Source organism: Hemibagrus wyckioides, linkage group LG01 (assembly GCF_019097595.1).
Source record: "Hemibagrus wyckioides isolate EC202008001 linkage group LG01, SWU_Hwy_1.0, whole genome shotgun sequence".
In the NCBI taxonomy this organism is placed as follows: Eukaryota; Metazoa; Chordata; class Actinopteri; order Siluriformes; family Bagridae; genus Hemibagrus; species Hemibagrus wyckioides.
Window position 1 is genome coordinate 3722751 of NC_080710.1, and position 25650 is coordinate 3748400.

A 25650-nucleotide genomic window follows, 5' to 3' on the forward strand; every position below is an offset into this window, starting at 1 on the left:
AATGTTTAGAAGGGACGCTAGAAGAAACACTTCCATCCAAACAAAAATCCATATATAAACCTGAGGTTTGCTAAACACTCAAATGAGACAGCTTTTTGCCAACAACCTATCATAATGGGGAAGGATGGTTTTACACAAAAGAACTTAATCCCTACTCTTAAATCTGATATGATGTTATGGAGCAGATTTAACTCCAAAAACCTTGTTTGATTACTTGACATCATGGACTCAATGAGGTTCCAGGATATTTTAAAGGAATATCTGGTTGCAGATTCGCTTGTAGTTGGACCTTACAGTCCAAATTCACACCAAAATGAATGATTCAATAAACAAAGAATCATGCTTTTGACATGACAATCAAATCAAACAGACTGAAACCAGATTGAGACCCGAGTCCACCACACAACACCGCAGAACCTGGAGGATCCAACATAGTTCGATTAAAAACGATACCTTTTCAATGAGTGTTTTTAATTTTCTTTTAATAAATTCACTTCCCTTGAAATGTCAATGTCTTATTTTCAGCATGAGAATAATTAATAACCACAAAGACACGTTTTCCCCCCATAACCTTTTCACTAATCATTACAAGAGTGCCAGTAATTGCCAGTATCGCAAGGTTTTTAAATGGTGCAACGGTTGATCCGTATACCAACTCTAAAAAAAAAAAAAAAAAAAAAATCAACTGGAATAAAACAAATGTACTATAAAATTCACCAAGGTGCTGGGATAGATATAAATATATTAAGAAAATTGTTGTGAACAGACAATCAGATTACAGACAGTGTTAATAAGCGAGCCTTTAAAATTCTGTTGTGCTGATACACAATTCTGAAACCCTGTAACATAAGAGCAAAAGGATCACAAAATTTTCATAATGCTTATACTGAAAGGAATTCGCTTAAGAAAACATACATTTTGGACCATCAAAGTGTTTTTATTTTTCAGAACTGATGGAGTGTTCCTCTGCCCTAGCTTCTTTGGCGAGTACGATACCAAACCTTGTGACTGTGGCCCCATGTGGTCAATCCATTAAGGTCTATATTATGTTTGTCCTGTATCCCATTCTCTAATGGCAAAGAAGAGGATTCAAGATGTTAAGCATAGTCCTGCTCATTGATCAACGTGCACATGGTTGGTGAGGATGCACTCCTTGGAGGAAGGTAATTCATTCTTGCACTAATTCAGGCATTAGAATGGTTGTTGTTTTGGTGTGTAGCAATTTTACAGCAACACAACTGCTGCTTCGAACTTGTTACCAATTGTCGAACATGCCCTACCCTCTTGTCAGGATGGTGATCGTTTTATTCCACCAGGCCTTGATGGAGTCTATGGGCAGTTAACAAGTCCCAATCCTTTGGGGGACTGGATCATCTTTGACAAGAGCCTAAAAACCTAAAAAATACATGTTCTCTTAGTTTCCTCACCAACCACCAGCAACCCAACAAAGGTGCAAAACCAGTGCCAGTCCATACTACGTTGGGCTAGGTCACATTCTTTCAAGAAATTTTCTGATCTGTCCTATTCTGGATCTACGAAATCAGTGTGTCTTGTTAAAACAACTGCTGTTCTGGCAACTTCACCCATTGTTCACAAAGTGGGGTCTGGGGACACCAGGAGGTAAACACCATTGGTTATGACCATAGAACCAAAAGAATCCTTTCTGTATTCAATTTGCAGTGGAATACTGGTGATATCTCTGCTTTCTTACCAGTCTGGTAAATGTACCCTTCTGTTTGGTTTAACTCTTTGGTGTAACCAGGCTGTGTCCAAAGTGTGTGTTATCTTATGCCCCTGCAAAGCCAGGGTCTGTCAATAATCCCTTCTCTGAAGCTCGAGAAATCTTCTAATCTCCATATGTGGAGTCACTAAGACTAATTCATAAGGGTGACCTCACCCCTTTGTAAATGAGGCTTGACTGTGTTTGTGTCTTCTTGTCAGAAGACAGAGCCACTTCAGTATTATGGATACAGCCATGAAACCTTGAATGGCTGATGTGTGGTTTGCTGGGATGCATGACTGGGAATGGTGCACCTCAAACTGTTTAAGCATTGGTGGATTACTCAGTGTCTGACATCAAAGGTAAGTCTCGGTAGTAGTGACAAGGACGTGGGGGTGTTGGTCTAAAGAGGGACACATGCACCTTCCTTTTAGAGCAAAAGGAAGGTGAAAAAATTCTCACTGTCTGCATATCACCACATGACATGATGGATATTCAATTGGTCTTATGCAAACAATTACATCAGTGATCCGAAGTATAAGGAAGTAGAGCATAAGGTTAAGTATACAACCAAGTTACCCATGTAGGGTCCGGAGGTGCTGATTTTGCCATCGGTACTCGTCAAGAAAACTTGGAAGAACCGCCACCATTTCTGACGGAAACCACCCTGATGTTCTTCCACTTCGTAAAACGAATATAACCTTTCATCCGTTCTATTATTAAAGAAATATATAAGCTGTAGAACCTTTATTGATGTGCCAGTGGTTTCTTAACAGAGCATCAAACAATGAAAAAAAACCCCTATGACATTAAATAAACCTTTTCCCTTTTTAAAGTCTTATTTCAAGCTCAATGTCGATTGCACGTTATACGAACAATTGTAGGCGGTTGACTTCGGCCACGTCTTGTAGAGTAAAACTTGACAGCTATAACGAATTTTAAGAGAATAAATCACCTGCCTATAAATGTCCTTTGCTCTATGAACAGCATCTGTATACATAGATTGTTGAGAGAAAATACCTTAGTGAAATATGACAGCGAGAGGGAGAGAGGGAGAGAGGGAGAGAGGGAGGGAGGGAGGGAGAGAGAGAGAGAGAGAGGGGTTTAGGACATGAATCTTCACAAACGTTAGAATTTATTAAAGAGTTGAATTCACACCCCATATAGTTTATACTGTACATATATCCAGCAGATTATAGACTTAAATCCTGATGTTTGTGTAAAATATCCACTGGGAAAAAAAAATCCTATATTGGCCCAGTCTGAAAAAACTTTAGGACTCTTTTCCTATTATACCTCATCTTATATGAATACAGTCTGTTTTTGCTGCAAAGAAAAACACAGAATCGAAGGCTGCCATGAAGAACAATCCTAAAAAAGTAATACGATTTGTATGAATTGCGTCTTTCACGGTCTTTTGTGTCACATGAACTAGTTAATAAGTGCATGACCTACACCCCATGTGTTGCAAAAGTGTTTTTTCTCTCATCTACAAACAAATTCTAGCAACCGTAAACCCAACAACTACAAACAGAAATACACAAAATACAGAATTTTCTCTCCTTTTTTTTTTTTTTATCTCAAAGCTGTTAATTTCTGTAACATGACACGTCTTAGCATCTACTATTAGATTAATATAAGTATTATATTACAAACGAAATGGAAAATATATGTCGTGGGTGTACACTGTGACACGCTACACGGCAAATCGTGACTGTACTTTATACCGCAAACGTGATGGGAGTGTTGTCAAGGAGGCTCGAGGGGGAGGGGGGGGTTAGATGTAGCAACGTTGGGGATTTAGGACACAAATCAAGTGAAGTCGTCGAGTAAAAAGACTGGTCAATAGAAAAGCTCTAGCAATAGTGCAATTTAATCAATCAAAGACTAAACTGAACCTACGAATGGACCAAAGACCTTTTAAGTTATAACCAATGAAGCCCGCTTCATATTGTACCTCTTATGGTGACCTTATGAGGGGAAAAAGAGGTGGGAAGGGAAAAAAAAATGCATTCGAACATGCATGTACATTTTGTTATGCATCCCACCCATAAAGCTTATCAAACAGATACACACTCACTGACTAATCCACACCATCAACTAAAATGTAAAGTGTAGAAAGAGATTTCCAAAATGTTTGTCCTCAGATCCGAGGCGGACAAAGTGCCAGTGAGGACCGATCAAGATCGAGGCCAGGCTCTGGAGACGGATTAATAGAAAGATTTCCGAACGCGAGATCATAGCAAAAACGCCGAGTACAAACTACTAGAGAGATCTAGAAACCTCAAAATGTTCCGGTCAGCCCGGATAGGTCCTCAAAGGATTGTTTTTGGGAACCAGAATTATAAATCATTTGAATAGCATACTGTAAAGCACAACCATATAGGGTTGAAGTCTGCCTTGAAATCGGGAAACAAAATTAAACTATGCTACATTATCAAAGTAATGAGAGAGAGAGAGAGAGAGAGAGAGAGACAGAGAGAGAGAGAGAGAGTCCTTGATACAAAAACATTGCTTGATCGTAGGCAGAACGTCAGCTTGTTTCCTTATTTCTCTCTGTAATACAGCAGATAAGCCTTGAGGGACTCGGGCAGAGGCAAACTCAGGACTTTGTCTCTTAGCAAGTTGACCTGAGGTTGCTCAGGTTTGTCTTTCTCCACCTCTTTTTCCTGCTCTTCCTCTTTGCTGTCCTCGTCCTCGATCCTCTCGTCCTCGTCACTCTCGATGGGTTGTGGGATCAGCTGGTTGCCTACAAACACATAGGTGTTGACGCGGTGGTGCCGGGAGCGACGGCAGCGCCTGCGCTTGCGCTTTTGTGGCACGCGTGGCCCTGTCCCCTTGGACGCGTTTTCGTCGTTGGTGAGGTTGCGCAGCGTGCGGCGGATGTAGATGCGGGCCAGGTCCTGCAGACTGCGCACCGTCAGCAGAGCTGAGCAGCACATGCAAGGACACAAGTGTTAGCAAGCAGCACTGATGGACGACATGCATTCATAACATATTTACACTGAACATGCCGGGATTAACCTCGTCATGGTGCAAACATATTCCTCTCAAATTTATTCTATGACTTCTTATAGTTTGTTAAAACAAAAATAACAAGCCTAATATATGTACAGTTGATGGAATTTTGCTGTTTTTATCATAGTAGTTCTCAGTCACATCATAAAGCTTTTAGCATTGCCAGGTCTCTTTCTCTAACCGTTGCCGAAGAAAAACCCCAAACTGCAAAAGTAATTAAGATGCTATCTAATGAGATGAAAAGTGTGTGTGCAAGATGGCTGCAACTCACGCAACGTCACAGGGTCCGGTTTGCTGCCCTCGCTCCGGTTTTGCTGGACCAGCGGCGCAAAGGAGACGGCCAGGATGTTCTTGCTTTCCCAAGAGCTCTGACCGGTTCTGGTGATCTGAGTCAACTGAAAAAATACAAAAAAATATTAAACTCTAAGACAATTTAGACTGGACTTATACATAGTATTGGCTTTGGGATGGATTCTGGGCTAGAAAGATCTAGAAATCAGATTAATAATCTTTGTATTAACACAATCAGAAATAAGAAGAGAAAAATATTTGACAAAAAAGTTTTAAAATGAATAATAAAATAAAATAAATATTTATCGAGAGCTAGCTCCTGCTTTCCATGCTTGTGATTTCTACACACAAGTGATTATCTAATTTCTGTCTAATGACTAAAAAGGTTCCCTGTAAAACTCCCTCATTTTTCAGCATTACACGCCCTGCAGCCAACACTTTATTTCTTTTAATTATCCTCAAACAAACTAACAGAGCATAGAATCGGAATTATACAATGCTATGTTTAGAATACACAATTCTATAACTAAACTTATTTGTAAGAGTAATGAAAAGAGGGTCAGATTTTTACCTGATCTTCAATGGGCATGACCAGAATGCCTCCGACTTTCAGCATGACCTTCATGTAGTTCTCGTGGTCTTTCTGAACTCCGGCTCCGCAGTAGATGCGATCGTACTGATGGCTGTCTGTCGAGATCTCGAGACAGTTTCCCACCACGAAATTGGGCTCGCAGAATTCAAACCTGAAACAGAACGCTTATATTATATACATATATACACCAATCAGCCATAACAATATGACCACCTCTCGGATATTGTGTTGGTCCCACTGCCGAAACAGCCCTGACACTTCTAGGCATGGATTCCACTACATCCCTGAAGGTGGATGCTGTGGTATCTGGCACCAAGATGTTAGCAGCAGATCCTTTAAGGTCTTAGTGGGTACTTACAGGACTTAAAGGATACTTATGATAGATAGTGACCACTGCAGACCGGGAACACCCCACAAGAGCTGAAGTTTTGGAGATGCTCTGATCCAGTGGTCTAGCCATCACAATTTGGCCCTCGGTCAAACTCGCTCAAATCCTTAAGCTTGTCCATTTTTGCTGCTTCTAACACATCAACTTTGAGGACAAAATGTTCACTTGCTGCCTAATATATCCCACTCAAACTAACAGGTGCCATGATGAGGAGATCATCAGTGTTACTCACTTCTCCTGTCACTGCACACAATGTTATGCCTGATCATATGCTGTGGTACAATGGATTCTGATTGGCCACCTGCAAATCCCAGGACTGTATTGATGTGTATGATAAGTATCAATAACCTAACTATAACCGAAACGATATTAAAAGTAACCAAAAACAGATAAAATGTATGATCTGCCACTCTTTAAAAGAACATTTATTTCCTACTCACTTGTCAAAGCTGTCACTGTTCTTAACGAACTCCTCCAGCTTCTCTTTTGCGTACTCCACCACGTCCTTGTGCAGCTCCACACCATGATTTACTCCAAACGGACCTGGAAAAAATGCTTATTGTTAATAACATGACTCAAGAAAGCAGCAAAACATGACTCTGAAGACAGGACTGCAGTCGACAGCACGGTTACTGGCGCTGTTCGTTCGACTCCCTGACCTTCTACTCAGAACACATTGTGTAAAGTCGGCGTCTCACCGATGATCAGGCCCACCATTGTGCTCAGGTATCCTGTCCCACTGCCCAGATTGAGGAAGGAAAGCCCTTGCTGCAGCTTCAGCGCCTCCATGACCTCGGAGTAGATGCAGGGGGCTGAAAGGTGGATGTTGCCGTGCTTCCAGGCCAAGTCTTTGTAGGCGTTTTCTCTGTATCCGTCTAAATAATAATCCCCGCGATCTATAGCCCTGAAGACCTGCTCCACCCTGTCTGTGCGGATGTACTGCGCTTCCTTCAGGTTGTCAATCAGATCGTCGTTGTCCTCTCCTGCGCTCACCGCTCCGCCCATGGTCCCCTTTTCCACACAAAAGAAAAGGAAAAAAAAGAACAAACTAGGAGAGGCTCACAAATGCGACCTCTCTTTACGTCCACAGGGAAATATTTCTTCTAGTCGGATGGACAGACTGCCGATTTGGATCCTATGTGGTCACTTTAGATCATCATCATCACATGTCTAAGGAAAGAGATGACAAAAAACAAAGCATGCCTCGTTAAACATGCGTCAACAATCTGCAGTTATATTATATCTGTATACGTAAACAAACATACACTATATTGCCAAAAGTTTTGGGACACCCCTCTAAATCATTGAGTTCAGGTGTTGTTTTTCAGGGGTTGGGCTCGGCCCCATAGTTCCAGTGAAAGGAACTCTTAATGCTTCAGCTTCATACCAAGACATTTCAGACAATTTCATGCTCCCAACTTTGTAGGAACAGTTTGGGGATGACCGCTTCCTGTTCCAACATGACTGCACACCAGTGACCAAAGCAAGGTCCATAAAGACATGGATGAGTGAGTTTGGTGTGGAGGAACTTGACTGGCCTGAGTGGAGACTGTGAGCCAGACCTTCTTGTCCAACATCAGTGCCTGACCTCACAAATGTGCTTCTAGAGGAATGGTCAAAAATTCCCATAAACACACTCCTAAACCTTGTGGAAAGCCTTCCCAGAAGCTGCAAAGGGTGGGACAACTCCATATTACATTCATGACCATGTAAAGGCAGACGTCTTAGTTTTGACCTGGTTCACAGTCTCCACTCTAATTCATCCCAAAGGTGTTCTATGGGGTTGAGGTCAGTTTAGTGTGGAGGAACTTGACTGGCCTGCACACTCATGTCTTTATGGACCTTGATTTGTACACTGGTGTGCAGTCATGTTGGAACAGGAAGGGGTCATCCCCAAACTGTTCACACAAAGAGCATGAACTTGTCCAAAATGTCTTGGTATGAAGCTGAAGCATTACGAGTTCCTTTCACTGGAACTAAGGGTCCGAGCCCAAATCCCTGAACACCACCACCTGTATTCAATAATTTAGAGGGGTGGCCCAAAACTTTTGGCAATATAGTGTATCTGAATACTAATTTCTTTTATGCTAATGACTGAACAGTTGGTTGTGTTGGAGTGAGAGAGAACAGGAGACTTTGTTGAGGCACAATAACAATAATCTTCTCAGGGCATTAACTGGAGTCCTGGATTCCATCGGCGGACAAATTCCTGCCCTTACATTTCTTCCTAGTTTCGGTTTAATTATTTTCCAGTTTAAAAGCTTGCATATGGACACTGGAAACTCGTTCCAAACGTTACTCCCAGAACTAACTCAGAACTAACACAGAACCAACTCAGATGATGAAGTAAGCAGGTGGAATATAAATCTAAGAGAGCAAGTTCTACATAATGACCCACACCCACACCCTTGAGACGAACTAAATAAAACAATACGAGACAGACGGAAGAAAACACGTCTCCTGATATATCCGGTTGTCTGTGTGCCACGTTTTGACGTGTGATGAGCTGTAAATATCAGCCTAACAACCAAGCTATCTGATTAACGTAGCGGCTAGACCAGGGGCGTTCGATCTTATCCAAAAAGCCCGGGTGTGGGTGCAAGTTTTTATTCCAACTAATCACCCGAGTCTGCTGAAAAACCATGATAAGAAACAAACAAGTGGAATCAGTGTGTCTCCTGCTGGACTGGAACAAAACCCTGCACCCACATTGTTGACGATGTTGATCGAGCTAAAGTAAACACTACTATCGAGTAATATTTTATTCACTGTGGATGTTGTGAGCAGCCATTCTGAACGCATCTGATAGCCTTTGGAGTCATCCTAGGACCAGTAGGAACCGATAAAGAATGCTAGGACCAAAAGAATGCTCAAGCAACATCATGGATGGTCATGCAGTAGAGCTGAGAAGTTTCAGCGCCTGTGTAATAATTTCAACATGAATCATGGAAGCTGACGGGCATAAACACACACGTCAGGTGCGGCTATTAAAAGCTTGGCTACAGTGTCAGAGGTCTTAGAAGCTCTGTAAGTAACTATGTTTTTTGTCTATCACTAGCAACATTTTATGCAAAAAAGAATAAAAATGATTCAAATGTCTTGGTTAGATTTTCATGCTATTTTTCTCTCTACATCCTGACTCAGCATGTTTGCTGGTTTGGTTATACAAGTTAAAGACCACAAGGTTTCCTGTGCAGCGGTTTTTTCGCCCTCTACTGGACAAATCGGTACATTACTCAAACTAGAAATTCTCTCATACAGACGATGTGAAGATCCCTCAAACCTTAAACATCTCTCTCTCTCTCTCTCTCTACCAAATAACTGTCCTGCTTTAGACAGCACTACAGCAGGATTATATTTCCATATGCTTTCCTAATATGCTTCTAACCCTCCCCTTTCTCTCGCAAGCCTTGATTTTTCAGGATGTCTTCAAGATTCTGGTCCACGTCGACTTGATTACATCACACAATTCCTGCAGAGAGTCTCCCATGATTCTCAACCACAACCCAATAGTGTCCTATAGATTCAGGTCAGATGAAGGTCAGTGATGAACACAGTGAACTCCTTGTCCTGTTCATGAATCCAGTTTTGTGTCATCATGCTGGACATAGCCATTAGAAGATTGTGGCCATGACAGGATGAACAAGCTACTAATGATTGGTATTAACAAGCTCAAAATGTGCCAAGAAAACTCTCAAAACACCATTACACTGCCTCCACCAGCCTGGACACGGAGCAGGTTAGATCCATGGGTCGTAGAAATGATGATGATCTGCCCACTTGTGGTGAACCTCTCTGTTCTTGATGGACAGAAGCGTGAACCTGAGGTGATCTTCTGCTCTTGTGGCTCATCCACCTTCAGGTTGTGCATTCTGAGAGGCTTTTCTGCTCAACACAGTTGTACAGAGTGGGTATGGTGAGTCACTGTGGTCTTTCTGTCACCCTCAAGCCAATCTCTGTTGACCTTTTCTTCTTCATTGCACCATTCTGTTCTGTTGTGTGTATGGAAATCCCATCAGATCAGCATTTATACAAATCCTCAAAACCAGCTCATCCGGCACCAGTTATCACGCCACAGTCAGAACCAGACTGCGACATCACATGTTCCCACAAATGCTGATGGTTGACAGCTGCCACGTGATTGGCTGATTATATTAACTACACAAATGATCCTAATAAAGTGCTCGGTGAGTATATAGTTGTTTACAAGCTATTTCATAGCTAATCTACACAAAGTATGCACATTATTCTGCCTGCAGTGCTAAATTCTCTATTCTGATTGGTCAGAAGGTGTGGATTAATTATCAATGACAATCATAATCACATAATCCAATCACAGGTTGATATCAACGCGCTTGCTCTAACACGCTGTCGTCACCATAGAAACAACTTTCACAGTGAGCCGCACGTCCGCCGCGCCAAATTACCTACGTAATCTGAGCGTGATGCAATTTTAGGAAAATGACATTTATGGAAGGAGTCTCCAGTGTCAGAGATTTTCCATTTCTGGAAAGTTCCATTCACTCTCCATTGCTGGAAAGAGATGAAATTGAAACACGGGACTATAACACACAAGAGGGACACGATATCACAGGTGTTCAGGCTTTATCGCACCATCCTTTCGGTGATTATTTTCCCACAGCTGCACAACACCGACTGTTTTATTGCTTCCTGTAAAACATGACACAAAGTGTGTGTTGTGCTTCACCCGTGCACTTGAATTGGAAAATATATTGAATCTTTAAAATATACATACATACATACACACACACTATATATATATATATATATATATATATATTTTTTATTATTATATAGCAATTTATAGTAAATATGATACTGTTGTCATGGTAATTACTTTAAACTTAAAAAAAGAATAAGGAGCAGTGTGATTAAATCCACTTAGCTGGCTAAATGTTTTTATTATTATTATTATTATTATTATTATTCAATGCATTTCATCTGCATAAAATTTATCCAAGGTTTAAATTCAAGGTCTAAACAAAACTAAAACAAAACAACCCCCCACCCCCTCCCCCCGAACAGCGCGTGCTAGTGTCGAAGTTAGTTGGCCTAGAACCTGATAGCTGCTGCTCAGTTTAACGTTCTATACAGTTCCTAAAAGTCGGACATTTTCTCAAGTTCATGAAGTTCACACCTCGAATATGTTTTCTTACAAAACAAACACTCGACCCAAGTGTGTGTGTGGCTATTTATTTATTTATTTATTTTGTTGGGGTTTTGTTTTTGTAGTATGCGCTAAACAACGAGCTGTGGCACTTTTCCCTTTAAACACGTAAGCTAGCAAGCTAGCGCACGAGCCATGAACAACATCGCTGCAAAAAAAAAAAACAACAACAAGGTGCCATTTGACTTGAATAATTTTTTGTTTTACATTTAAACCAAAAATGTTTTTTTTTTTTTTTTTGTCACGCAGACTCGGTAATCCGGGCCTAGATGGCATTGTTTCATATCCTGTAAACCTATAAAAGGACTAGGTTTGTAAAATCCTCAAGACAAAAGCTAAGGATTTCTTCCTTGTTGTTATTTATGTCGATTAGCTCGTGACGAGTTACTAATCCGCGTGGTGCATTAGAAATATGTAAATATATAATTATATATTCCGACTTTTTTTTTCCACTCACCTTTTTTCTCATCGATGCGGACGCTCGAGATCAGACGTGTCCAGTCACCCGGGCAGCTCGGCTCCAGCGCGTGCACAGCGGCACAAAAAACCATACTGTCCCTCGGTCCGCCGCCGTCGTGTTTTCTGCACAAGCAGCTGAGAGGATGTAAACACAGATCACGTGACCCGCTCTGGTAACGCTTTAAACGAACAAAAAAAAAAAAAAAAAGTTGAACGCTTACACGCGCATGCGCAGGCGGATATCGGCGTCGTCGTGCGCGACATCTCACACAGTCTCACGCGGTCGCGTGAAGGAGATCTCGCGAGATTCTCTTTAGCGCATCCTTGTTAAATTAATAAAAGGGGAAAAAATAAGATTCTTGGATCGCGTTAAAAAAAAACTATTTATTTGTAATTATTTGACAAAATTTGACGCCTTCTTTTTATTAACGCAGGTGAAAATATGTGAAAAAAAGATTCGAGTCTGTTTCCTGCAGGAGAAAAGAAAAAAATATACAAAACGTTTACTCGTCAGGTAAACTGTTAACATGAGCTTGTTTGTGTGTTGGTTTAGTTTAACGTGTTGGTTAAGTTTCCCAGGTTTATTTTTCTGTGGTAAATATTGCTGGGTTTTTTAGGGAGCTTATCCTGTGAAATTGTTTAGCTTGAATGCTAACACGGTGTTTTGCCGCGCGCGCGAACCCAGGTGCGTATAGGTGAGATGACGTCACTGGCAGTGTTTTATTCCTCTTACACTACAGCAGTTCTCCAAAACATTAACATGGCCATTTTACCACATGTCCTGAAGACTTCCGTGAGCTGGAACTAGAGACACTGGAGACCCACACTTGAGCAGCAGAGGCTCATAACCGAAGCCGAAAGTCACGGGCATTCTATCTAGTGAATTTTTGATTCTAAGCAAGTGATAGTCATCAGACAACATGCAGTCATCCTGCATAGAGCCTAACGGTTAACGTAAATACATTTAAAACATCCTGAACCTTCATCTGTGCTTGAGGACAAAATCATGATCCAGGTTTGACGGGTTTCTGGAACGATTTTAAACCCAAATCCATCATAAAAATCATGCAAAAGATCTAAAACTCCTGGGCATTGGAAAAGCAGACATGTTTCCTCATTTCCTTAGCCTTGGTGTGGGGAAATAAAACAACCTCAATCTGGCAACCCTGTCATTTTACTGTTCTTGTTTGCTCTTGAAAACGTTTCACGAGGCAGGAAACGTTCCTTTGTGTTAAATGGATTAATATACGCCTGAACTAACGTCCGATCTTTGCTTTTACAGGAAACGAATTAACACCTTGTGACCAGTCAGAACGCTGCATCGCACCCCAAAAGGAAAACAGAAAGACTTGGACAGCAGCGGTGAACTCTGAAATGATAAGCGGTAATCATTTCTCCTGATTTGCTCTGCACTTTTAGCGCTAATTAGTTTAAAAGCAACTATTTTGCGTAATTAAAAATCACCCGCTTTTCTTCAGGACTAGTATCATTCCAGTCTGATAACTAAAATTAGGTGAGAGCGATTAGGCGTATTGTGCGAATTGGTCTTGCACGCATGTGTTAACTACGGTAAGGCCACGGCGTCCCGGTGCCAAAACGGTGCAGTGGGTGCCAAAATCTACCTGTGTGAATGACTTGCTGCTGGTTGTCTGCTTTGCTATGATATTGTTGGATCTTACGCAGGCACAGACAGCTCTACCGGCTACAGCAGGGATTCCAGATGTGTGGAAGTTTGCCCATGTCAGTACTACACTTGGGAAGGCAGCTGAGGAAGTTTGGGGTCAGAGCTCAGGGGCAGCTATATTACAGCGCCCCTGGAGCAGGAAGGGTTAAGGGCTATGCTCAGGGGTACAACAGTGGAGCTTGGTGGTTGTTGAGCCTTTGATCAACAAACCCAGAGCCTTAACCACTTGAACCACCACTGCTCCAACTTACAACTGTATTGATTTTTGATTCTTTCATGACTTGCTTCACACAGAAATACACACTAGAATCGAACCTCTAGTCTAGTTCTTCCTGTCTGATCAGAGATACTGCCACGCCCCGACCCCTCCTGATTGGTCAGTTTAAAAAACACCTCAAAACCGACACTCTGTGATCCTTAAATAGTTTATTTCTACCATACACAAACTGTACAACACAGCGCATTACTGCTTATGAAATAGTAAAAGTGTAAAGAAAACCTTTTGATATAGAAACTACTCGAACTGAAGAAAAAAAAAAAGTCCGACAGAAAAGAAACGATCATTTACAGTACAGCCTTTTATACTAATATTATTACACAGAAAAAGAACAAAAAAAAAATCCCAATTCAAGTTCACATTACAAAACATCAAATACAAACAGGAAATAGTCCTCACAAAAGTTCCTGAGCAAACAATGTGTGTTTTTTTTTTATAAATTAAATTAAATATCAGAAATTACAAAGAACATAATTACAAATTACATTTCCTTCTGAAAGAGTTTGGATTCCGATCCGATTCGGTATAGGATCGTTCGCTCGAACCTGTACATTTTTTTTCCTTTTCTTTTAATCGCGACTGTCTGAAGATATGACTAGATTCCAGTATTCGCCCATAAAAATCTGTAAAGGATAAAACGTCAACGGCCGTCTTTTGTTAAATAGCATATCTAACCATGACACTTGATTCTGAAAGGAAATTCAATTCATACGCGGAAAGATGCAAGGGGCATACACTGATTTATTTTTTAATTTTTTTTTTTACTTCATAAAACTAATTTTTTTCTGAAAAATAATTAACCATTTAGATTTAGAAAATTTCAATTAATGCAAATAAAAAAAATGTGGGGGTTTGTTGTTGTTTTTTAAGGTTTGTGCTTGGAGGAAACTCAGTAAAGTTTAAACACTTGATCAATATTACAACAATATTAATTACATACTTCAAATGGCATATAAGCATCAGCTAAACAGAGTTATAGGCATTTTTTTTCCTTTTTGGACCAAAAAAAAAAATAAATATGCTGTATAATAAAGGAATCACCATTCACGTAATACTGTTCTACCACAAAACATAATATATTCCATGTACTCATTTACATATAGGCACATATATGCACACATCACCGGTGTGCACACGAAAGGCAGTTCATATATTGACAGAAATAAATTTTTCAGGGAGTGTTTTTTTTTTTTCCTTTTTTTTCTCTCTCTCTTGGATTTGATGCTTAGAACTCATGAGTGCAGATTTTAATGAACCTGTTTTGGCCTCAGTAGCTAAAACGACCAATTTGATCCCAAGATTCAACACACAGTACATTCAGGTAAAGAAAATTAAATAAAAAGTGAGCCTGGCACGGTGCAGTAAGAGCATGTGGCCACTAGGTGGTGCAATAGTATCATTATTGACATCCTGTTGACATCGTTCATCGCTAAAAGAGGAAAAATAAACTGATATTCAACAACTACCAAATAAAATATAGCAATGCAAATGTGCACAATGATCAACAGCCAAAACACGGGAAAATAAATAAAATATATTAAATGCGTCTGATAAATCATTTCGATGAGACAATAAATAAAAGCGATTATAAATATTAGCCATAAGTATAAACACACAAGTCAAGCAAAGGAAATAAATATGTGCAAAAAGGGTATTAAGTTAATTAAGAATCTCCGCAAAATGTCAATCAAACCAAAAAAAAAAAATAAGTGGCTGGCGTTTTCTCAGTACAATACACGGAATAGATTTCTTTTTAAAGAATAAGGTATTTCTTGCACATGGTATAAAGCCAGCCACCCAAACAAACGAACGGACGAAACGGATAAAAGCTGTCCAGGGATATTGCTTGTCCACTAACGCACTGTTTCACGGCGAGCAGACGGTCTCTACGTGGATGCCCTTGATGGCTTGTCTGATGCTGTCCAGCAAGGCCTTGCACTCCGGCGAATACTCGTGTTCCGAACTGTTGTACATATCCGTTAGGGTCTTGATGTAGGCTTCGAAATTCTGCTCATTGATTGGACCCTGGAGGACAGAGGGAGTGCGTAAATATGAACCATATTCAAGATAGTGTGATGGAGCAAATCTGAAATATTTACACAGATAAGCTTTGCTAGTATTAATGTCACTTCTTGTGTATATACAGGCCAAGAAATCATAAAAAAAAAAAGTGAACAAATAGCCACATAGGATTGGGTTTTCCTCGTGGTCTTCCTCAGCACTCCGGCTGACCCCCACAGCCTCCCGATCTAGTGGCCAGGGGCTAATCGTTCATGCTGACCCTTTATTCTTTCCTCTCTCTGCAAGTTGCTCCATATGTAAAATGTCTAAAGACTAGCAGGGCAGTGACCCATTCTTTTTGCGTTTTTGAATGTTATTCTTTCTACCATGTTAGCAAGTCTCCACAGTCTACAACAGCTTTGACTCCAAGTGACTACCAAGCCATTAGCACTTCTGTAGCCAGTGTCTACGCTCCCTGGAAGCTGATGATGACCACATCCATATTCCTTGAAGTAGTCTGCAGATAGACCCTTGGAATTGGACCTTGTAATGGTGTAATCTGATCGAAATTCTGATCTAAACAGAATAACAAGCTGTATGTGACCTGGTGCCATACGGATGCCAGATCCTCGAAATAAAAACCACACACTGAGCTTTTCACAGCAAAGTCTTCCTTCAAGCCCACAAGCTGATTCTCCTTTCTGCTTCTCAAGGAGCTGCAATGATTGGTTCATATCACTGGATTTGCACAAACCATTCAGACATTATGACATCTATACCTCAGCAAGGCTGAAGGTCTAATGCTACCTGAAACCACACCTCAGGTTAATGGTTAACCAGGATACAGTGATGATGACAGAAACAACACATAGGTCCTGCTCTTTGCATCCAAAAGTGGTGTCCTGGCTATTGGGAAACTACAAGTGCACCTCTTCATCAATACTCAATATCTAATGTGGATCTTCTTGTTAGAGCTAAACAGTCCTCTCGGTCTAGGAGGCACTGACTCACAAACATGCCTTACAGTCTACTTCCCCCTAACTTCCTCTTCAGCTCTCACTAGCCTTGGGCAATTTCCTCCTTGAATAGACGTGTTGTCTCAAACGGACAGGTTGATTTTGGATACTTGGCCCTTTGTAGTGTAGAACGTTTGTAGGACTGCGACGTGGCAGTCGAAGAAATGTTCCTCCACACAAGAAGCCCCAGTACACAGGACTCAGGTGGTTCCAAGAACCGTCTTCACTAATATCATTTGTATCTCTTCTTCCTGAATGACCATGCTATAGGGACTGCAAGACAGCAGAAAGACCTTATCTACATTGTATTAGTATGTGGTGTCCACTAGAGGCTAGAGGTTCATACCCATACAAGTCCACACAAACTAAAATGGAACTTTTTGCACTGGGTTTCTGCCCAAATGCATCACCCACTTGACTTGAACCTTGCTATGCCCAATAAATGCCCTATAGTACAGTGTGGACTGGACATAAGGGCTTTAATCATCAAATAAGCTGTTGTAGGAAGACAGAGACTGGCTCACTGGGTGCCTAGCATCATCACTTTGGCAGCGGACCTTTCTGCGTTACTGTGTACCTGTTCATCTCCGACCACCCAAAGGTCAGTCCCAAGGTGGGTCTGTCCATCATGACACTGTGAAATTGGTCATCTAGATGATTATCAAAGCCCTTAACAGTTAACCGTAACATATAACGATCATTCAGGACCAGTGCTGACCTGGAAGAACGTCTACAAGAAGCATCTTCCAGCTGATCAGTGAGCATGTGGCAGTAGTATTTAAATAAAATACTCTTGTCAGTTTGTGATTTTGTTGAAAGTCTCAGCATGTAATACCATACTCTGTCCATTAATCATTTCTTTCTCAACTCATGTTCCTAGAAGATTAGATAAAGTTCAGATGAAGATCTGCTTTCTAACACTGTAGGTTTGGGTGTTTTTTTGGGTGTTGTAGATGCTTCACCATTTGCGGTAGCTGGATGTCAGTAAGGCTGTTGATGAGGGCTTGGCTCAGGCGCGCCAGCTCCTTCAGCAAGCTGTCATTGTGCTGCTCGATCATCTTGTTCTCTTCTTCGATGGACTTAAGGTTGCACTCCATGGACGAGATCTGGATCAATAAGGATGGAAAACAGCCGTAGATTTAGGGGTTTTCTTGGCAACATGGAAGTCGTGCATAAGAAATCTATCTAACTGACCACAGATTTGGAAAAAGAACTCTATCCCTGAAGCAGACTTGGTGTAAATAGTTTCATTTCTCAGAATCTCTGTGAAAGATGGCAGACATTACTATTCTATTCTAACCCTTATATATAAATATACATCAGTCTGGCATATCACTTCACTTCAATTAAACACCAAAAGCTTCTTCAGACACACATCCATTATAATTTACATCCATTAAAAACCCTTCCAAGCGTTAGCAGTTAACACAAAGCCACTTTGAGTACTGCTTTACATGCCTGACGCTGGGATTTGTTTGCTGCTTTTACCTGAGTCTGTAGCTGCATCATGTCAGCTTCGATTTTCAGATTCGACTCGTTGAGCTCCTTGATTTCGTGATCCAAATGCTGCATGTCCTCACTGCTCTCGATGCCTGTCTCAGACACGGGAAACCAACACAGTGCACCAGGAAGGCAAGTTAAAATGCTTTAGCGCTTCAGCATGGTCAATCTGGACAAGTTACAGCAGCTAAGATGCAGTTTGAATCCAGAGAAAACCCCACACAATAAGGTAAACGATAACAAGTTTACGCACCACTGCTGGTTTTCAGTTTGATGGTCATCATCTCGTCTCCTGAGAGCTTCCTCTTGATGCTCTGAGCGTTTAGTGGACATCCTGACAAACTGCAGAAAACCAACATCGATATCAACGTCTCCTCTGTCTGAGGGCATTTTCAGATCGTCTATAGAGTGACAAGGTTAGGGGTAGATAGCCAGGGTTCAGGTTGCCCCCTCACTGACCTCCTGTGTGTGGCAAACACGTTGTTAGCATGGCCCAGGCCGTTACAGCCGGGCAGAGGGCAGTGAGGCAGCTCCTGCTTGCAGTTCTTCCAGGAGAAGGCCATGCCGTTCAGCTCCTTCTGCCTCTTCGCAGCGACGGGGCAGCTTCCAGCGCTACGGTGGGAGGTGTATTTCCCCGACACGTGGCCTTGTCCGTCACAGCCCACTACAGGACACCTGAGAAAAATCAGAAGCAGTCATGCGTGAGGATCACATTTTGCATGATTAGCTGGTTACATCACTTCCTTTCCGAAGCACCCATAGAGGATCAGATAAATATTAGATGGATATGTAGTCGCTTCTCAGTTGGGTTTTTTAATCTAATAGCTGAAACAATGTTTTATCTAATTTAACCTAATTCCATTCGATCGAATGATAGATGATGCTTCAGGAAAAAACCCCCCAAAAAAACGATAGTATGTGTAAAAGTAAGAACTAGTTAAGTGGTGTTTTATTTATTTTACTTTTAGCTTAACTTAACCCTTTCTCTTTAACCTGGAACAGATGATTTGTCTCAGATGTGGATTTTAAAAATAAAAAAAAATGCATTTCCAACTTGACACATTTCAAGCTGATAAAATGGAGAAAAATCTATGAGTCACAGCACTCAGCTATGGAACACACACACACACACTTTATATAATGACCCAGAGCATCTGAGTGTTGTTTTCTTTGATGATCATACAAGGCCATTTATTTAAAAAAAATAAATAAATAAAAAAAAATAAATAAATAAATAAATAATAATAAAGGCGAACTATAAATAATCTGGCTCGTAAATAAGGCGGTTGTTGTGCAGAACACGGTGTGTTTAAATCCTCCATCTTTATTTACCGTGTTTATGGTTTAATAGCTCTGTGACCAGGCGTATCGGCTGTAGAACGAGGTCACCGTGACAGGTTGCATTTCAAGACCCAAACAAAGCAGCGGCCCACTGTTTTGTGCTGTTTTTTTTTTTGTTGTTGATTTGTGGGTCACCCCGCTGGGGGCGCGTGCAGATGCGGCCCAACCTTTTGCCCCCCGCTTAAATTAAACCTCTTGCCGCACACAGACAGATACTCTTTTGTTCCCTTACACTCCAAATCACTGCACAGTGACACGTTTATTATAGTAGATTATCTGGTTGAGGCCGAGCTCAAGTGGGCTTTGCGCTTTGCTTGCACTGTTATTTCATCACCGGGGTGTAAAGAAAAAGCCGCGGCGAACTAATAGCCGGAACGCGACTTCTAAAAAAGAAGAAGAAGAAGAAGAAGAAAAAAACATGGTTGAATGTTTAATTTATCGCTTTTGCTTTTCTCACACACACACACACACACATCTATAAATACCACTCAACTTGCTGAGTAGGAATTTATTTATTTATTTTTTCTATTCCAAACCATTAAGAAGATTAATCTGATGAAAATGCTGATTAAAATGTATCCCAAAAAAAAGAGAGCTTGTAGAAGTAAGTAAAAGGGTTAATACCTCTGTTTAGAAACTAAACATAAAAACCAAGCCGAAAAACTCGAAAAGTCCAGAGTTGGCCAATTTAATTTTTTTTTTTTGCCTTTCACCCTGAGGTCAGAAATGAAATGACACAAATTGCAGATAATTGTTGTGTGTCCTGCATTGGGGAGGAGAAGGAGGAGGAGGGGAAAAAAAGGCTACATGATTTCTGGGTCACTGGCCCTCTCTCTGATAGCCCATATTGGGATAGGTGAAAGGCTACCTGGGATGGAACAAATAGCTCGCTCGGGCGGCCACACAGGGGGGAACAAAAATGTTGTCGGTGCCTCTAATTAGAGGAAATCACAACTCCAGTGCACCTCTTCCACACGGAGGAGGTAGTGACCACATAAAACACACACACACACACACCACAATGGAAAATGGAGTCATGCCATATGGCCACCAATTTAGAATAATCTAGGAACATTATAGATGCAGCGGGTCTGCTCGCTCCATCCCTCCCTCCCCTCCCTCCATCGCTCCCTCGCTCTTTCGCTCCCTTTGACACGTCCCCCAGACCTGCTGCGGGGGGTCATTTCTAAGCTCTTTTGCCTTCACATTTGTAATTAAAATAAAACATACTGGCCCAGATGGAAATGTAACAAGAAGCAGGAATCTCCGTCGTTAATACGTCTGGTGCTCTCTCGCCTTTGTGTTAAATAATAATAATAATGATAATAATAATAATAATAATAATAATAATAATAATAATAAAGGAAAAATATATATAAAATAGATAAAAGTTTTAATGTTAATAACAATTTTTTTAAAGTAAAGGAAATATATAAAAGAAATGAACATTGTGTGCTTATAATAATTTTTTTTTAAAAAGAAGTAAAGAAAATTTATTAAAAAAATGTAAAAAAAAAAAAAGTAAAGAAAATATATAAAAGATGAACGCTGTGTGCTAATCATAATTTTAAAAAGGAAAGAAAATATATAAAAGAAATGAACATTGTGTTTTAATTTTTTTTAAAAGGAAAGCAAATATATGAGAGATAAAAGTTGTGAGATAATTGTTTTTAAAAAAGAAAAGAAAATATATAAAAGAGATGGAAGTATGATGATGGTCTCATCGCTCAAATAAACTTTACCAAAAAAAAAACCAAACAAAAAATAAATAAATAACGTTATTTAAATTTGTAGGAATGATTCTGTACTAAATGACACCATGTAGAAATGTAATTTGTTAAGAAAAAAAACTTTCAAAGGGTCGTGTACATAATTTTAATATATTAAGAACGTAATTCTACTGAAGGTTGAAGTTTTGATCATTTTTACAAAGCATCCATCTCTCTTCAGTAACACGTCATGGTATTATCGAATTTTTTTCTATTTCAAAAGAAATAAAACAAATAAATAAAACTTGACCACTGAGGACACATGTTTAGAACATAACTCTTAGCAATGGAATTTTACAAAAACATATTTTAAAAAAAACAAAAAAAACATATTTGATAGAAATGTAATAAAAATAAATTTTAAAAATTCATTATTAAATAATAATAATAATAAAAAAAGAGCGGTTGAGTGCTAACTCTCTTCTGAGGAAATGTGAAGTCATTAGGTGTGTTTACATGGACACTTTTTAATCAGATCGGACTGAATTCAGTCAGATTGGCGAATCCGATCGCAGCGTTTACATGAATGCGGTATAAAGTAATCAGATTGTTATGCACGTTTACATGACAGATGATTAGAATCGAATTAGATCATTTGACATGCGCACAGTCCATGAAAACAGGATTCCCGCCAACCACAGACCAGTTTTGCTTAGCGCCTGCCATTTTACCTACGACAACATCCATACGTCATACGTCATTCTTGCGTCATTGCACATGCGCAGAACTTTCCAGGAACATATTCCATCCGATTAAAGTGTTTACGTCCTCTCAATCGGACTAAAAATGGTTTCAGCCACACCTTACCATCCGATTGAAATTTTAATCGGATGTGTAAAATTCCATCCGATTGACGTGTTTACATGACACTTTTTTTAATCTGATTGTGCTTCTAGTCCTGTTACAATCGGATTACAAGTGTCCATGTAAACGTACCTAATGATTACTATAAATCATGTAACTGGTTAAAGATTACTCTTATTGTAAGTAAAAAAAAAAAAAAGCTCTATAGAATTAAAAACATACTTTCTACATTATTTTTTTCTTATTCGGATAATGCAGACTGTATAAAAAAATAACAAATCACTCCGGAATTATTAACATTTTTCAGAATGAGAAATTTCTAGCTATGTATTAGAAAGCTACCAATCATCCGTACGAACGAACCTTAGCAGCCTTTTATTTCAGAAAACAGCATGGAAAGACAGATCTTACTTGATGTCTGGCTCCTCCTTCTCGTCTTTGCTGGGAGTGAGCTTCAGGTTGCCCTTCCTGGCACGAGGACAGCCTGACAAACTAGACACGGAAATAATAACGTGTCAGACCTCAGACAAGTTCACCTGACGCACGACGCATGCATGAAGAAGATACGGCTATTCGCTCGCATCGAGGCGCTTAAAAGCTGCCACTCTGGCGCCGAAACAAGGCCACGATCTCGTCAGTCCCAAAATGTCACGAGTGTATTTCATCATTCGTTTATTTGCATGTTGGAAAAGAAAAAAACTGGTGATGGATGTAGCGTAAGAACTCTCCTACCTTCTGTGGGATGCATAGTTTCCTGTAACGTGACCTGAACCGTCACATCCAGGGGTGGGGCACCTGTTTATGATACGAGGTACAGTAAATATCGCTATACCGAAAGTTTTTAGTATACCGAACAAAGTCTTAAACTGAACACAAGCTACAGCATGATGCTTTAAATCTGGTGTTAGCATAGCTCTTACTTCAGTTCCTGTGCATTAGCAGCCATCAGAGATTTGAGCGTCTTGTCGGCTAACGGACATCCGGACACACTGCGGGGGAAAAAAATAAACACCCCCAATGAGTCGTTGTTGCTATGACGATGTACTGCATTCTGGGGCAAAATGATGGAGGGAATAAAGCTAAAAGTTGGCAAATAAATTTAGGATATTGCTTTTAGATATGTTGGGATAGAAACAGAAGATGAACAAATTTCCAGGACCGACCACGCCCACTTCTGATCAAAACTTTTTAAAAATAAAAAGTCGACACTGTGTTGGTGAAGCTCAACTGACTTCTACAATTACCTCGAATGACCTATAAAAAAAAAAAAGATTTTATTTGTGTAATAAATACGACTGATAGTTTGAACGATTAATTTTTGGAAGAAGTAAAAAGGGGTAAATCAGGGGGGAAAAAAGATACATTAGAAAAAGCACAAGGACGTAGCACTGGATATAAAATGAGTACGTTTCAGGAAGATGAAGCACACTATAGGTGAACTGCATCAGAAGAATCGTTTGGATCACAATGAGTGAATCAAAACAGGTGAAGTGAATGAATCTCATTAAATTCCTTAAATTTAGTGAATCACATTAGGTGATTCAGACGAATTACACATTTAAATTAGATAAGTTTAATCACATTTTGTGAATCGGGTGAATCACATTTGGTGAATTAGGTGAATCATATTAGGTGAATCGAATGAATCACAATAAGTGACTTGTTTAATGACATTTGGTGAACTGCGTGAATCATTAGGTGAATTTGACGAATTGCACATTCAAATTAGATAATGAGTTTAATCACGTTTTATGAATCAGGTGAATCACAATTGCTGAATTACTTGAACTACATTAGGAGAATCAGATGAATCACATGAAGTAAACTAGATGAATCACAGTTGTTAAATTGTTTAATCATATTTGGTGAATTAGGTGAGTCATATTAGGTGAATCGAATGAATCACAATAAGTGACTTGTTTAATGACATTTGGTGAATTGGGTGAATCACATTAGATGAATCACATGAATCACATTAGATGAATCATATGAGTCATTTTTCGTTATAAAGTGATTATAAATTAATAACTGAAGCCAGGCGTGTAAGGAAATTATTTCTACTGACACTCGAGCCAGGATTTTCTCTTACCTTCTGTGCGATGCATAATTTCCTGTCACATGGCCACTCCCGTCACAACCAGGTGTTGGACAGCTGTCACGCAGATTGTGTGTTAGAGGAGTTCAGACTGAAATTAATTCTTTCTTTTTTTTTTTTTTAGAAAAAAAAAACGGGAATGATGCTAATGTAAAAATTCACACCTTAAGCATTTGAAAAGTAAAACAAAATACATTTTAATAAAATAATGTACATTTTAGGACATCATTTTGATCCAACATTTAAAAATAAACATTCGTTTCAAATATTAAACATATTTTTTCCCCTGCTCTGTTTACAGCAGTATTCAGTTGTGTGTTTATGCAAAACAATAATATTGACAGCTATTTTTAAAATCCGTTGTGTGAAATGAAAAAGGGCCGTCCCTGGGTTTTAATGGTGGATTTGGTGTGTTGTTGTACCTCATCAGTTCTTTCTTGGAGTCTCGTATGAGCAGCTTGTTCTTGGCACTGGTCATGCTCGCATCTCCGGCGAAGACTTTATCCTCGAGCGACATCCTATCCAGCTGCTCCATCTACAAGATGCAGAATTATCACCCAAAGGAAAATGACATCAGAACGTAGTATAATGTAAGCACACCAGCTGTTCAGATCCAAGCCATGTTGCTTAAGTGATTGCTACACCGTATGTAAATCCATCCCAACTCTCTCTCTTAATCCTGTGTAGAATTTATGATAAGCCAAAAGCTATGGGATTGACTTCCATATGACATGAGTAAGGTGAGGGGCCAGATGTTAGGAGAGGAAGTGGACAGATGACCTACAGCTATATGAATGGTTTGGTTGCAAAACTGTCAGTACAATCGATACAATTCAATTTGTCTATTTTGGGCCCATTTTTAGATCTGTCTGTCTGTCTGTCTGTCTGTCTGTCTGTCTATCTATCTATCTATCTATCTTCCTGCCTGCCTGCCTGCCAGCCAGTCAGTCAGTCAGTCAGTCAGTCTGTCTGTCTGTCTCCTGCTCAGTAATTTTAACCCTTTCTTTTGCTTTTCTTTGTCTTGTCTAAAAGACATTCTGCTGTTTAAAGTCTAATAGTGACAATAAAAATAACTTGTTTATAATCCAAAATAATAAAAAAACCCTTTTACTTCTAAATTTTTTCTCAGTGAGAAAACTGAATGCTCTTATAAATGACTTATAAATGATAAAATCTGAAACGCTCCTATTTCTTTATTTAGATTTTTTTCTCTTAGTAAGAAGTTTATAAAGTAATCTTTTGAATATGTTAAGAGATCATACATAGCTCATAAGTGACTAATGACCAGCACTAATGAGGTTTAACTGCCATGCTTTATTCCTCTTATCCCACAGCTGTTTGCCAATTCAAGTCATTTATTTTTCATCCATTTATATTGTACATCTCCAAAATATCAATAGCTTCTAACATTACTGAAAAAGATCAAAGATTATTGTCCAATCAGCATTGAGAATTCATCAGCGCTGTGCTACACTCTTAGCTCCTACGGGAAACCATGCTAGTTGAA

General features: G+C 39.8%; 2 protein-coding genes across 3 annotated transcripts in view; both read right to left on the reverse strand.

Annotated features, from left to right (window-relative positions):
* Positions 1–465: 465 nt before the first annotated feature.
* pcmtd1 (protein-L-isoaspartate (D-aspartate) O-methyltransferase domain containing 1) lies at positions 466–11822 on the reverse strand. 2 transcript variants are annotated; one of them, XM_058393682.1, is made up of 6 exons: positions 11655–11794; positions 6708–7179; positions 6450–6552; positions 5601–5772; positions 5010–5133; positions 466–4649 (listed from the first exon to the last, which is right to left on the reverse strand). In XM_058393682.1, the coding sequence occupies exons 2-6, from the start codon at positions 7012–7014 to the stop codon at positions 4267–4269; spliced, it is 1089 nt and encodes a 362-aa protein (XP_058249665.1). In that variant the 5' UTR covers positions 7015–7179; positions 11655–11794; the 3' UTR covers positions 466–4266. The 2 variants fall into 2 exon arrangements, with proteins under 2 accessions (XP_058249665.1, XP_058249673.1); XM_058393690.1 differs by lacking the exon at positions 6708–7179 and having other exon boundaries at positions 11655–11822.
* A 1915-nt stretch (positions 11823–13737) lies between these two features.
* st18 (ST18 C2H2C-type zinc finger transcription factor) overlaps positions 13738–25650 on the reverse strand; it is a 32896-nt gene continuing 20983 nt past the window's right edge. The window contains exons 12-21 of the mRNA XM_058396420.1: positions 24566–24678; positions 24138–24200; positions 22969–23037; positions 22781–22843; positions 22460–22540; positions 18594–18809; positions 18388–18476; positions 18123–18226; positions 17597–17740; positions 13738–15642 (exon numbers count right to left, since the gene is read on the reverse strand). Of these exons, the coding sequence (XP_058252403.1) occupies positions 15484–15642; positions 17597–17740; positions 18123–18226; positions 18388–18476; positions 18594–18809; positions 22460–22540; positions 22781–22843; positions 22969–23037; positions 24138–24200; positions 24566–24678 (1101 nt within the window). The 3' untranslated portion in view covers positions 13738–15483. The remainder of the gene's footprint in view (positions 15643–17596; positions 17741–18122; positions 18227–18387; positions 18477–18593; positions 18810–22459; positions 22541–22780; positions 22844–22968; positions 23038–24137; positions 24201–24565; positions 24679–25650) is intronic.